The sequence below is a fragment of the Eschrichtius robustus genome, chromosome 16 (assembly GCF_028021215.1).
Source record: "Eschrichtius robustus isolate mEscRob2 chromosome 16, mEscRob2.pri, whole genome shotgun sequence".
Taxonomy (NCBI): Eukaryota; Metazoa; Chordata; class Mammalia; order Artiodactyla; family Eschrichtiidae; genus Eschrichtius; species Eschrichtius robustus.
The window spans coordinates 16,484,233-16,497,961 of NC_090839.1; the positions used below are offsets into that span (position 1 = coordinate 16,484,233).

Sequence of the window (13,729 nt, forward strand, 5' to 3'; positions counted from 1 at the left end):
TATTTTATGAGTTTGAAGGTCAAGTACAGCATCTTCTCTCTTGCCAGTCACCCAGGGCTGCCCATGTGGCTCTCTTTAGACCCCAGGAGGGCAGACTAGGCCAAGGAAAGACCTTGGACTAATTGGGTTGGGGGGGTCACTGCAAGATGACTTCTGCATCCTGTGAGGTCCCCCCCCCCACCAGCTGGGCTGGAGCCTTGAGATCCTCTCTGCCCCCCAACAGCCTTCTAGGCACCTTCAAATGGCTCAGGACAGGATGGGGGAGCACCTCCAGCTTCCGAAGCACTTAGGGACTCCCTCCACTTAATCCAGGCCACCATCATTGCTCACCTAGATGACAGCCAGGGCCCCCTAACAGCTCTACCCAGTCTTCTCTCGGTTGAACAATCTTTGTAAAATGCAGATCTGATCATGCCACTTTCCATCACTGTTTCTCCACTGCCCTTCGGATAAAATTCCAATTCTGCCAGCCCTACTCCCCAGACTTGTACCACGACTACACATGCCCACATTGGGCTACACTTCAACCACATTAAAGTCCTTCAGTTCCTGAAACACACCACGCCCTCCCCTCCCCCCAAACCCGAAAGGATTCTCCCTCTCCTTCCCTTTCCAACTCCTGGTCATCCTTGGATGTTGCTGCGTTCCAGAAGCCTTTCACGACCCCGGAGGCTGGGATGGGCATCTTCTCTGGCCCCACTGCCTCTATGTTCCCCTTATCATAACACTGATTGGTACCAGGTTAGAAAAATTTCAATCAATGTGGGTTTTTTTTTTGTTTTTTGTTTTGTTTTTGCTACACTGCGTGGCATGCGGAATCTAAGTTCTCTGACCAGGGATCAAACCCATGCCCCCTGCAGTGGAAGCACGGTGTCTTAACCATTGGACCGCCAGGGAAGTCCCCAAATCAGTTAATTTTGAATAGATGATACATGCATGCTTGTTTAAAAATTCAAACAATATTAAGGAAGGTACAGGGAAAAGTAAATCTCTCTCCTCTCAATCTGCAGTCCCTTAGTTCTGCTCTCCCAATCTTCTCATGCGTCCTTCCAGAAATACTCCTTGTGTTTGCAAGCACTTGTGTATCCATTTGACCCCCTTTTACATATATTAATGATAGCACACTAGATGCATTTTTTTGCCCTTCACTTTCTCCCTACTTACTAATATATCTTAGAGAGCATTCCACATGCCTGTTATTTTTTTTAACAGCTGTACAGTATTTCATTGTTTGTATGTACTAGAATTTATGTACCCAGTCCCCAAATCATGGTCAACTGGGTTATTTCCAGCCTCTTGCTATTACCCCTTATGCTGCAATGCATATCCTTGTACATACTTCTTTGGCGCACACATCCAAGTGTCATTGCAGGACAGTCTCCAAAGTGTGGGCCTTTTAATATTCGATATAGAGGGCCAGACTGCCCTCCTGAGAGGTTGTTCAAATTTACTTAGTCCTGCATTGTAATTATCTGGTCATTTGTCTTTCTGCTTCTATGAAACTGTGACCCTGGGAGGGTAGAAGCTGTGACAGTCCCCTTCTGTCCCCAGCCCCCTGCCCAGGGCCTGGGTCATAGGAGACTTCATAAATGTTGTTAAATGTTGTTGACTCAATGGGGACAGGACAATATAAATATGTCCTGAATCTTGTTCAAGGGCACTCTAAAGAGACAAAATCGAGTGCCACAACTTGTCCACCTTTGGACATGAGCCTCATTCCTTTGAGAGAGACGAAGTGACCATTTACCGAGCACCTATTATCTACTTGGAATCATCATGCTTCATCTGTGTACTGGACCCCATGGTGTCTGCATAGAGCCTGGACCAAAGTCTGTAAACAGTTGTTGATGGATGATCTGATTTAATCCAACACTTATTTACTGAGTACTGAAAAAATGAAAAGATAAAGTAGGCTGTGGGCACAATCAGGCTGGCAGTTAGGACAGTATATGGGGATGCTTGAATCAGAAATCAGAGACCCGGGGCCTTGCAATATCTGGGCAGTCTTCCTTGGTGATGCCAGCCCTGATGTCACTCGGTGCCCTGGGCTGCCAACCCCAGGTGTCTGGGGCTGAGATGCCTGTGGGGAGGTGTCCCAGCTCCCATGGACAGGCAAGCCTCTAGGGGGACAGATAGCCCTATGGCCTCTGTATGGGATGGCAGGACAAGAGGAGGGGGCAGGAGAAGGGAATGAGACAGAGAGACTGCCAGAGAGGGAGAGAGACATATTCAGCTCGAAACAGGGTGAGTCAGATGGAGAGCCAGAGAGACAGAGAGCGAGCCAGAGTGAGGGACAGAGAGCTGAACAGAGACAGACAGAGGGATGGAGAGAGAGGCAGAGGCAGAGGGATATCCATGGGGAAGAGGAGAGAAGGAGGAAGAGGAGAGATAAAGGGAAGAACGTGAATAAGAGATACAGGAATGGGAGGAAGAGGGAGGAGGTGGGTGAAGACCGGGTTACCCTGAGGGTTCTGTGCCCGACCCCGACCGCGTGACTCACTGCGGATCTCAGCCGTGGCGTACTTGGGGATCATGGAGTCGGTGGTGAGTTCGGGGTGCAGGATGCAGCCGTGCGTGTAGGCGTCCATGGGCAGCGCGTCCAGCAGCTCGCGGTACTGCAGCACCCGCGCATGCTGGGGGCTGCCTGCCTCGGGCATCAGCGCCACCACGTGCTCTGCGGGGCACGGCCGGGGGCTAGGCGGCGGCACACAGGGCCCTGTGTCGGGCCTCCCGCCCCCCTGATTCAGAGAGGCCAGCCTCTGACACCCCATTCCCCAACCTCAGTATCCCGGAACTGCAACATGTCCACAAGTTTGGGGCCCATCCCCTTTCCTTGACTCTTGAGAGAAAGTCCCCACCAGGCTGACAGGGGACCCTAGTGATCCTGCCCGCCTACCTCTCCTCACTGGAGCCCTGCCGAGCTGTCCCCTGAGGGGCAACTCCTCACCTGCCTGGGCTTGTTGCCAGGTGGGTCTCTAGGCCTAGTGTTGCCAGACTTGGAGAGAAGCTGGAAACCGGGATGTTTGAAATTGAATTCTCCTTGGTTTTTAAATGTTGGCAACTAATTCATATTCTTTTAAAACAGTGCATGTCCGGGCCCTGATCTCTCATCTGCATTTGCAGCCTCTGCCGTGGGCACTGAGCTTCTGGACTTGAGCGAGGCCAGAGGGAGGGAAGTAGGGACGGAGGACATAGGGTTCTGTGGGGTTCTGGGGTGCCGGGCCCTGCTCATGTCTGCAAAGCTCTCGGGTATCCGGGCCCATGTCTGTGGGGTTCTGGAAGAGCCTGTGGCCCTGACTATGCTTACAGGGCTTCAGGGGGCTGGGTCCTGGCCGAGCCCTGGCATCCCTGGGAGATCTGGATCCTGTCTGTGGGGACTTAGAAGGGGGTCTGGGTCCCGTTCATGCCTGATGGGCTCCGGAGTGTCTGTGGCCGAGCCTGTGACTCCAGAGTTCCCGGGCAAGGAGGCTATAGCCCTAGCCGCTCCAAGGGGGGTGTCCGGGCCATGCCCTTTCCCTCAGTACCGGGGAGGGGGGTCAGATCTGTGGGGTCCCCGGGGATCTGTGGCCATGCTCTGCGGTTCCTGGGGGGCATCTGAGCCCTGCCTGTAGCCTGTGGTTCCTTGTCGGGGAGACCGGGCCCGGCGGTGTTCCCCAGGCTTCCCAAGGTTCTGGGGCGCTGTCTGGGCCTGCGCGGCCGCCGTACCTCCCGTGAACGTGCGCTCCACGTAGTCGATGATCTGGTCGTAGTCGCTGATGATGTTCTCGCGATGGATGATGACGGGCACCTCCTCGCCCAGGTTGAGCCGCATGAACCAGGGCTCCTTGTGCTCGCTCTGCGGCAGGCTCACGTCCCTCTCCTCACATGCCAGGCCCTTCTCGGCGATCACCAGCCGCACCTGCAGGCGCCAGGGTCAGAGCGGGGAAGGCGGGCGGACACACGGGGACACTCTGCCCAGGGGGGGCGGGGCGTGCGGGGAGGGAGGTCAGAGGTCACACACTGGAGGGGACAGTGTTGCTTCCAGCCCACTCCTGGGCCCCTGGGGTACGGGATGGGGGATACATCCCCGGGGCCTGGTGGTGGGAGGAACACAGCTCTGCCCTGGGGACAAGGGGCAGAGCTGCCTGGTGGTCACCGGGCTGGGTGTCACTGCTGGACGTACCTGGGATAGGATATCTGGCTCTTCTGTGTGCGTTTGGGCGGATTCGTTACACTTTCTGGGCTTCATGGTTTTTTTATTTGCAGAATTGAAGTATTAATAGTAGTACCAACACAGTGTCTGGTATATAGATGGTGCTTAATTCATAATTCTCATTATCAGGATTGGACTCTCAGCCTGGCCTCCAAACGTGAATCTGGCCAGGAAATTTGCAGAAATTCTTATCATCACCATGATCAGTAGCAAAATTTCTCAAATTATTTGAGAAACAAAGTGAAGTGAAAAATAATTTGCCAACATCAGCCTAGCCCTTTATTGTCCCCAGACACTTTCCCATCTGGCTGTTGGATGCTCACAATAGCCTTCCAGAGGAGGGCAGAGCAGAGACTATCTCCCGTTTTTGCTGATGAGAAAACGAAAGTCCAGAGAGGGCAACTAACTGACCCAAAGCCACACAGCCAATTTAGCAGTAGATCTAAAACTAGAAGCAATGATTCCTGACTCTCAGACCAGTGCTCTCTGCCCTGGGGGCTCCTTCCAGGGAGGCCTGGGCCTGGCCCCTCCTGAGTCTTTCCCTAATCTCCAGGGGGTCCTAGACAAACATATGACGTGGTAGATGCTAACGGAGAGCCTCCTGACCCAGCCCAACAGTTCTGAGCTGGCAGATGGTTAATGCTCACCTAGCCCAACTATCCCCTGCCTGTGGACTGAGATTCAGAAGGTAGGCTAGACTTGTCTAAGGTCCCCCAGCAAAAGGATGGCAAGCTCCACTCTTACATGCTCCTCCCTACTAATAGCTCCAGCCCAGGAGAAAGAGAGGGCACCCCTGAGAGAGGCAAAGGCCTATTCCTGTTAAGCATCGATGACCCCTGTACATACCTAGGTGGTAGTTCCCATTCCCTTCCTGCCTGCCCTGGCATCCTCCTGGCAGGTTCCGCCCAGCCGCCCAGCGTCTGGGTCAAGCTGGGATCTCTGAACGGATGGAAACAGAAACTAAATCAGGCCGTTGCCCTTGGCGGGTCCAGACGTTTGGCTTTCCATCCTGGCAGGGTATCTGCTCCCAGAGACCACTCCCTGGGCACTGCCCTTGAACTCCAGTGAGGGTGCCTGGTGGGGCTCCTGCCTGGGGAGGGGACTGTCTTTAGAGGAACAACAGTCCTGCTTGGAGCTGCCTCAGGGTCACACCAGCAAGCAGCCAAGGAGACTTTCTCCTTTAGCTGAGCTGCAGGCCAGAGCCATGTGCCATCCTGCAGGGGACGGAGGGGGGGCGGCGGGGGAGGAAGCCAGGCCCAGGGGGAGGGCATGCAGCCACCAAGGCCATCTGCCTTCTTTGCCTCCTGGAACTGCGCCAGACTTAGGTGGTCATCACTCAGTGTGACCAGACATCGGCTAACTCTGGGCAAACTATCCCCCCTGTGGGTGCCTGAAAGTCACCCACTGGTGCTTCATTGTCATGGCTAGGTACTGTGCCCCCTCACCCGGGCCCTTGTTTATGAGAAAACTGTGATGGGCTGGGTTGGCGTCTCTGTCCAGCCACTTGGTTACAGTGTGACTTTGTAAAAGACACTTAAGAGTCTCTGAGTCTTAGTTATTTATCTCAAACACTTTAAAAAAATTAATAAGCTTTATTTCTTACACCAGTTTTAAGCCTACAGAACCAAATGCCTTTTTTATGTAACATCTTATGGCTTACAAATGCGCCACTTTTCAACACTTATTTATTGAGTGCCTACTCTGTGCCAGGTCTTGTTCTAAGTGCTCAAGACTCAGCAGTGAACAAAATAAAGATCCCTGCCCTCAGGGAGCTGACATTCTGGTGGAGGCAGACAGATGAGAAGCAGTTAAAATGAGATGGTGTGTCAAAAGATAGTGAGTTCATCGGAAAAAAGAAAAAATAGAGCAAGGTAAGGGAAATTGGGAGTGCCAGGGCATCAGGGAGGCAAGTGGCAATTTTAAATAGGGTGACCCATCAGGGCAGGCCTCTCTGAGAAGGTGACATTTGAGCAAAGAACAAAAAGAGAGTAGTCCACACGGGGATCCAGGCAGAGGGACAGCCAGTGCAAAGGCCCTGAGGTGGAAGCATGTCTGACATGTTTGAAAAATGGTGAGGTGGCCATCCTGCTGGAGCAGGATGGATGGAGGTGACAAAAGGAGAGGAGGTCAGAAAGGGTCATGCACAGGGACATTTAATTGAGACTCCTAGACCCAGGGGTCTATGAATACATTCAGGGAGTCCTCAAACTAGGATGGGAAAATTACAGGTTTATTTTCAGTCATGTCAAGCTGACACTTAGCATTCTCTTCAATTATGAGTGTAGGCAACAAAGCATGGTGGTATTAGCAGTGCCTGTAATATTGTCACCACTAGGAATCAGATATTTTCATCACTTCACAGTTGCTGCAATTACATCCGTCACGACTTCAACATTACAGTAGTTATTAGTCCTGCCACTAGATCATGTGATACTATGGGTTAATACAGGAACACATATTATTATGTAACAAATTTGTTTTGAAAATATGTCAATAGCTTTACTTCAGTATGATTGGTTTTCCTTCTAATCTAATACTCCTATGTATTTGATGTTATTCAATTAAAAGTACTATTCTGAGAAAAGTCCATAGGCTTCCCCCGATTGATGAGTGGGTCCATGACCCAGGCAAGGTTAGATCCTGCAGTAGGGCCTGAGGCCATTATGAGGACTCCGGCTTTTTCCTGGAAGGACTTGTGAGCCACTGTAGGCTTCTGAGCAGAGGAGTAGTGAGATGTGCAATTCTCGCCTGTGGACTTCCTGGGAGTGGGAGAGGGGGTGGTAAATGGTCAAGGGCAGCATGGACAGGGCTGGGGTGCCAGTGTCCAAGAGCTTGAAAAGTAAGGCCAGGGTGGCAGGTAGAGGTCATTTACTTCCCTTCTGCCATGTCTGGGAGGGCCCTCTGCATGCAGGCAAGGCCCTTTAGGACTGATGCGAAAGAAGGAAACGCATCTGCTAAGCCCATACTGTGTGCCAGACACTTAACACATGTCCCTGTCCTTTCAGTCCCCCAGGAATCGTACAGGGTCGGATGTAAATATCCCCTTTTCCAGATGAGGATGTTGAGGCACAGAGGAGGTGAAGTGACTTGTCCAAGGTCACACAGCCAGTAAGCACTCAAGATGAGACTGGAACCAGGACCATCTGACTGCAGAGCCCATGTGTTTTCCATCAGGCTACACTGCCTCTAGAACCCACCACAGGCCCCTGGGCAAGGGGAAGACCCTGGCAGGAGAGGCAGGAGAATGCTAGGCTGCCTTGGTCAGAGGCTTGGTCACAAATGGGATTGCAGTGGGTGGTCCCATCCCTGACTAAGGGGCCACCTTAGCCCTGAGCTCATGCTGAATAAGGAATATTCAGGAGGCTCCCTCAGGAAATGGTGATGGGAGGGGCCACCCTCCTACCTCCTGGTCACTGGGGCCTGGCTCCTGAGGTTCTGGGGAGGAGGAGATCCTGGCATCTGGAGGTCAGTCTGATTCATTCCCAAACCCCCCAGCAACTTGTATAGAGCCTGGCCTGCAGTAGGTGTTCAGCATGCATGTACAGAAGAGTCCCAGCATGACCTTGGTTAACTCCAACCCCTCCTTTACCTAGCACTTTAGTGATATCATAACACCCGTTATTAACAGAGCCTTGACACCATGCCAGGCACTGCAATCAGCACTTTTTGTGCATCATCTCATTTCACCATCACAATAGCCTTCTGAAGAAGGTACTGCCATTAGCTCCATTTTACAGATTATAAAACTGAGACTTTAGGGAAGCAAAGTGACCAGCCAAAAACTCCATGGTGAATTATTGGAGAAGATGGCTGTCCTGCTGGGGACTTTCTGGCCTCATAGTCTGTACTTTAAACTAGGAACTACTCAGAGGGGGATCAGTGGACCAGCTTCATCAACATCACCTGGTAGCCTGTTAGAATGCAGCATCTTTGGCCCTACTCCAGATCTGCTGAATCAAAATCTCTGGGGTGGGACCCAGCATTCTGTACTTGAACCAGTAATGTATGCTCAAGTTTGACTAGTGCCAGTGTAGAACACTAAGCTATACCGCCTGTTCAGCAACCCTCAGCAATCCTGAGAGGGGGTTGCAATTAGAAGAAGTAGCTATTATTGTTATTATTATCCCATTTTCCAGATGATGGAACTGAGCCTGGACCAAGAATCAAACCAAAGAGCCTGGTTCCAAGGCCATTTCTCTTTAAGGAATCTGTTTCTCCATCTGGAAAATGAGTGAATGGAACAAAAGGATCTTCCAGGGAGAAGAGAAGTCGAAGGGTCAGGCAATGGGTGACCCTTAGGCTCCAGCAGGACCGGCTGCTGGGACCTGGCCATGGTGCTGAATCCATACCCCACAGAGAGGACAGCCCAGGGTGAGAGACTGCGCTCCTAGAGGCCCCTGGTCTTACAGGTTCAGTGCTCGGACCTCACCCTCAGGAAGCGGGAACCCCGATAACTCAACACCAGGCTGCATTCCCAACCGCCTTCTAGCTCCCCTGAGTCTGAGATGGGACCGTGTGGCCGTCTGTGCCTTTAAGAGCAAAAAGCGCAGACCTTATGGGCCAGCTGAGCTGGTTTGAGGAGATGGGTTAACTCCTTCCTTCTCAGCTCAAGATTGGGGGTGGGGGTGGCGGGAGGGCTAGGGTCAGACCCTTCAAGCCCCAATCAGAAGGCCCCCAGCCGGGCAGAAGGGCAGAGGAGCTTTGACCCGCAGGCCTGTGGCATGGGGACAGCAGCGCGGGGGTGGGGGGGAGGGGGGGAGGGCCTGCGATGGGACTACTGGGGCCGGAGGCTGGGCCCCAGGAAGCGCCCCTCCCCCCTCCCCGCAGCAGCAGCCCCCTCCAACAGGCCGCCTTCCCAGCAGTGCCCATTCCCTTCCCCTTGCCTTTGTCTCTCTTCTCAGCTCTTCAACAGACCGGGTCTTTCTGGGAGGGAAAGAGGCAGAATGGATGTTCCTAGAATTAGGGACGGTGCTCCTGGGGCCCAAGACAGGGCCAGTCACCTCCCGGGAGGGCAGCCCAGCTTCCCCCGTCCTCCGGGCCCCGAAGCCCCCGGTTCTACCCTCCGGTCTCTCACCAGGTCTTCAGACCCCTTAAGCCCTCCCGGATCCCCTCCCCCAAGCCTCCTGGTGCATCGGTCGGGTTCCCCTGCTCCCTCGGGCTCTACCTTCTGCGAGCTGAACGACTGGGTCCAGTGGTACAGAACCAGGCTCTCCTTGGGCCAATGGGCGTGGCTGGCCGCTTCGGGTGCTTCGGGGGCCTCCACCGGCTTGGCCGCATCGCTCTCCAGCGCCGAGATGGGCCACCAGCTGCAGTTGGTGGGGGTCAGGTTATTGGGGGTCGCCATGACAGCCCGAAATCAGAGGGAAGAAAGAAGGAGGCTCCGGCGGTGGCGGCTCTCTCTCGCCCAGCATCACATGGCCTCGCCGAGCCTGCCCCTCTCCTTCGCTCCCTCCCTCCCTTCCCCGTGAATGTCATTACTCACTGGGCGAGTGGGGGAGGGGCGAGGGGGATCCCGGGAGCTCCTTTCCTCCTCCTCCCCTTGGCCCACCCCTGGCCCGTGCCAGAAAAGCCACCAGTCCAAGGTCAGCCTCGGTGGAAGGGCACCAGGAGCCATAGGGAAGTGGGCCATGCCCCCAGATAGCTCGAATCTGGCCAGCCACCTGCCGGAGATTCCACCATTATAAACGCATTCTGCCTCTCAAATCTTCTAAAAGGCAAATAGGACAACTGGTGTTATAGAAATACATTCCTTTTATAAATCAGTGTCTGGAAATAGCTCGTCTCTCTTTGAAGCTGTTATTTTCTAACTTTTCTCCAGAAGGACCTCTAAGGGCAGAAGGGAACACGTTATGATTTATTGAACAAACACTTACATAGCACTCCTGTGTGTCCAGGCACCATCAATTCATTTAACCCTCACAATAATCCTGTTAGCCTCACTTTACAGAGGAGGAAACTGAGGCGCGGAGAGGCTAAGTGACCTTGCCCAAGGTCATCTAGCTAGTAAGTGGTGGAGCTGAGATTTGAACCCAGGCTGACCAGCTCCAGAGTCTCTGTTTTTAGCCATAAGGTCATAACATGACATTAATGTAAACGACAGCACAGCAAGCATTTATCAACCCAAGCACTCTACATGCATCACCTCATTTCATCTGCACAGTAATCATTTTTTCCATATGAGGGAGGTGAGGCTCAGCGATGTCAAGTCATTCATTGGTCCAAGGTCACATTTTCACCCCAGGAGACAGGCATGACTAGAGGAGCCCCGTAATGCCTTTGCTGTCACATAGTTTATCCTAAACATTCATGGGAACTTTACATAAAATTCCTTAATATATCCTTGCTTACCTTGCTATAATGTTTTATTTATCATTGAGCAAATAGATGCACCAGGAAAATAAGCTTCTCAGTTTGCCCTCCCTTGGCAACTTTGATCTTGGGCTTTCAGCTTCCAGAACTGTGAGAAAATACATTTCTGTTGTTTAAGCCACCCAATTTGCGGTATTTTATTATGGCAGCCAGAGCAGATTAATATACCTACAATAGAAGCGCATTATTTGTATCTTTTCAAAAGAATTCAAACTGGGGCTTCCCTAGTGGCGCAGTGGTTAAGAATCCGCCTGCCAATGCAGGGGACACGGGTTCGAGCCCTGGTCCGGGAAGATCCCACATGCCGCGGAGCAACTAAGCCCGTGTGCCACGACTACTGAGCCTGCGCTCTAGAGCCCACGAGCCACAACTACTGAGCCCGTGTGCCACAACTACTGAAGACCGCGTGCTACAACTACTGAAGCCCACGGGCCTAGAGCCCATGGTCCGCGACAAGAGAAGCCACTGCAATGAGAAGCCCGCGCACTGCAACAGAGCAGCCCCCGCTCGCTGCAACTAGAGAAAGCCCGCGTGCAGCAACAAAGACCGAACGCAGCCAAAAATAAATTTAAAAAAAAACAAAAAAAGAATTCAAAGTTGATAAAAAAAAAAGAGATACTACTGGATTTCCCCTTACTACTGGGGGCAAAGCCAGTCTTGGTCCCCACCACTACAGGAAAAGAGGGAGGAATTAACATGGTCATCTCAGTGTCCTTTAGCCAGGTCCTTTAGAGAAATCCCACAAGAAGAGTATTAACGTCCACACTTGACAGATGGGAAAACAGGCTCGGCAAACAGAAAATGTCTCACCTCGTATCACCACCTAGGAACCAGCAGAGCTGGAGCTGGGATTTGCGTCTACCTGATCCCCAGATACACCTGAGGTTTTGTTGCTGTTTTTTTTTAAAGATTTTTTTTTTTGATTTGGACCACTTTTAAAGTCTTTATTGAATTTGTGACCATATTGCTTCTGTTTTATGTTTTGGTTTTTTGGCCACGAGGCATGTGGGATCCTACCTCCCCGACCAGGGATCGAACCTGCACCCCCTGCATTGGAAGGTGAAGTCCTAACCGCTGGACCGCCAGGGAAGTCCCAACACCTGACTTCTTTTCTCCTCCTCCTGCTACCTCCATAGAACAGATGCTGAAATGGTCACAGGGTGGGGTGGGGCTGGACGACATCCTTCAGCCAGTAACGATCACTCAGGAGATTTTGCTTCCAAGTTCTGGGCAGGATGAATGGTTCTCCTGGCAATTAAAAGTCACCTGAAGGAATTCACTGTGAAAAATCCTAACAGCGAATGTATCTAACTTCTACATCTATTACATCAGGGCCCGCTGACTCAGGAAGCCACAGAGATCAGAGAAATGCCGCAAATGCCGTAAATGCCGTAAATATGAGGCCGGCCAGGTATGATCCCACAGGGTGTGGTGGGGATTGTGGCGACTCATAGACCCCAAGTTGGTCTTGTAACAAACATACTTGTGAGCCAGAGCGAAACCCTCGTGTAGTTTGTTTGCAGCCTCTGCTTTTGATAACTTAATTTTTGCCACAATCCTGGAGGCGGTGTGTTAGTTAATATAGCACTAGCTACTGTAACAGCTAAACTGCCAAATCCCGGTGACTTTCTTTACCCAGTTGAAGTTTAGTTTTTCACTCACATTAAGTCCAATTAGCAGCCGGCGGGGGGAGGGGCAGGGGGTTCTGTCGACCTGCCTCTGTGGCTCCCGAGATCACCCAGGCATTGCTATCCAGTGGGCAGTGATCTTTATGGGCAGATAGTAAAGAGAGAGCAGAACACCAGGTGAGCACGCCTCACTCTGCTCACATCCCATTGGACAGAACCCTGTGGCCGCCCCACTTAAAGGCAAAGCAGAGCTGGGTATGTGAGTCCCTGGCCTGTGGCAGCCACTTTCCAACAACTATCCTACAGACGGTAAACAGATCTTATCCATCCCTGCCTCAGGCAGTTATTATCATCTCTGGTTTATCAATGGAGATACAAATCTCAGAGAGGCTAAGTGACCTGTGAGAAGTCACACAGCCAGGAGCACTGTCTTTCTGACGCCAACCCAAGGATCTTTTTTCTATCTTAACGTTTCCCAAACTTGCCATCTCACGAGCATCTCTTGTTAAACATACAGGTTCCTGGCCCTCACCCCAGACCTTGAACTGAATGTTCGGGAGAGAGTGTGGTAACTTGTACTTCCACTGAGACTCCCAAGATGATTTTTTTTTTAAATTTATTTTTATTTATTTATTTATTTATTTATGGCTGTGTTGGGTCTTCGTTTCCGTGCGGGGGCTTTCTCTAGTTGTGGCAAGTGGGGGCCGCTCTTCATCGCGGTGCGCGGGCCTCTCATTATCGCGGCCTCTCTTGTTGCGGAGCACAGGCTCCAGACGCGCAGGGTCAGTAATTGTGGCTCACGGGCCCAGTTGCTCTGCGGCATATGGGATCTTCCCAGACCAGGGCTCGAACCCGTGTCCCCTGCATTGGCAGGCAGATTCTCAACCACTGCGCCACCAGGGAAGCCCCCAAGATGATTTTTCTATCAGTCTCTACACTAGGGGCTGCACCCTGGGGAACTTTGTGAAACGCTAATCACTTGGCTTCAGCCCCTAGAAATTCTCAATCAATTGGTCTGCGGGGAGGGGCCCTGATATCGACATGCTGTAAAGCTCTCGGGTGACTCTGATGTGCAGCCAGGACTCAGAAACACTGCCTCTGGTCCCCAAGCAAACTGGGCTGGTCCTCAGAGTCACCTGCGGGAGACTTTCAAACTAAAGCAGCAAGAGAGAGAGGGAGGGAGGGAGGGAAGGAGGAAGGGAGGCTATCACGTGATTCTTGACCCTGGGAATCGGCTTTTTAAAACACCGTTCAAATGATTCTAACATGCAGTCCAGGTTGAGACCTACTGAATAAATGGACCAGAAGATTCTGAATCAGTAGGTTTGGGGGAAGCCAAACTTTCCATATTTTTAAAGTTCTTCCAGGAGACTGTGATTCCACTGCCCTAGGGCTTTGCTACACAAAGTCTGGTCTGAAGTATCAGCACATCACTGGGAACATGTAAGACATGCAGAATCTCAGGCCCAACCCTAGACTTGCTAAATCAAAATCCACAATTAACAAGACCCCCAGGAGATCAACACACACGAGTGGGAAA

The 13,729-nt window shown here is 52.0% G+C and overlaps 1 protein-coding gene across 5 annotated transcripts in view; it reads right to left on the reverse strand.

Annotated features, from left to right (window-relative positions):
* The window catches only part of GDAP1L1 (ganglioside induced differentiation associated protein 1 like 1), a 22,487-nt gene extending 12,951 nt beyond the window's left edge, over nucleotides 1-9,536 (reverse strand). For 2 of the 5 annotated variants that reach the window (XM_068523810.1, XM_068523808.1), the window contains exons 1-3: nucleotides 9,357-9,536; nucleotides 3,706-3,898; nucleotides 2,501-2,674 (exon numbers count right to left, since the gene is read on the reverse strand). In XM_068523810.1, the coding sequence (XP_068379911.1) occupies nucleotides 2,501-2,674; nucleotides 3,706-3,898; nucleotides 9,357-9,536 (547 nt within the window). Of the gene's footprint in view, nucleotides 1-2,500; nucleotides 2,739-2,940; nucleotides 2,943-3,705; nucleotides 3,909-9,356 lie in introns of all 5 variants that reach the window. The other 3 variants (XM_068523806.1, XM_068523807.1, XM_068523809.1) reach the window with 3 other exon arrangements.
* Nucleotides 9,537-13,729: the final 4,193 nt, after the last annotated feature.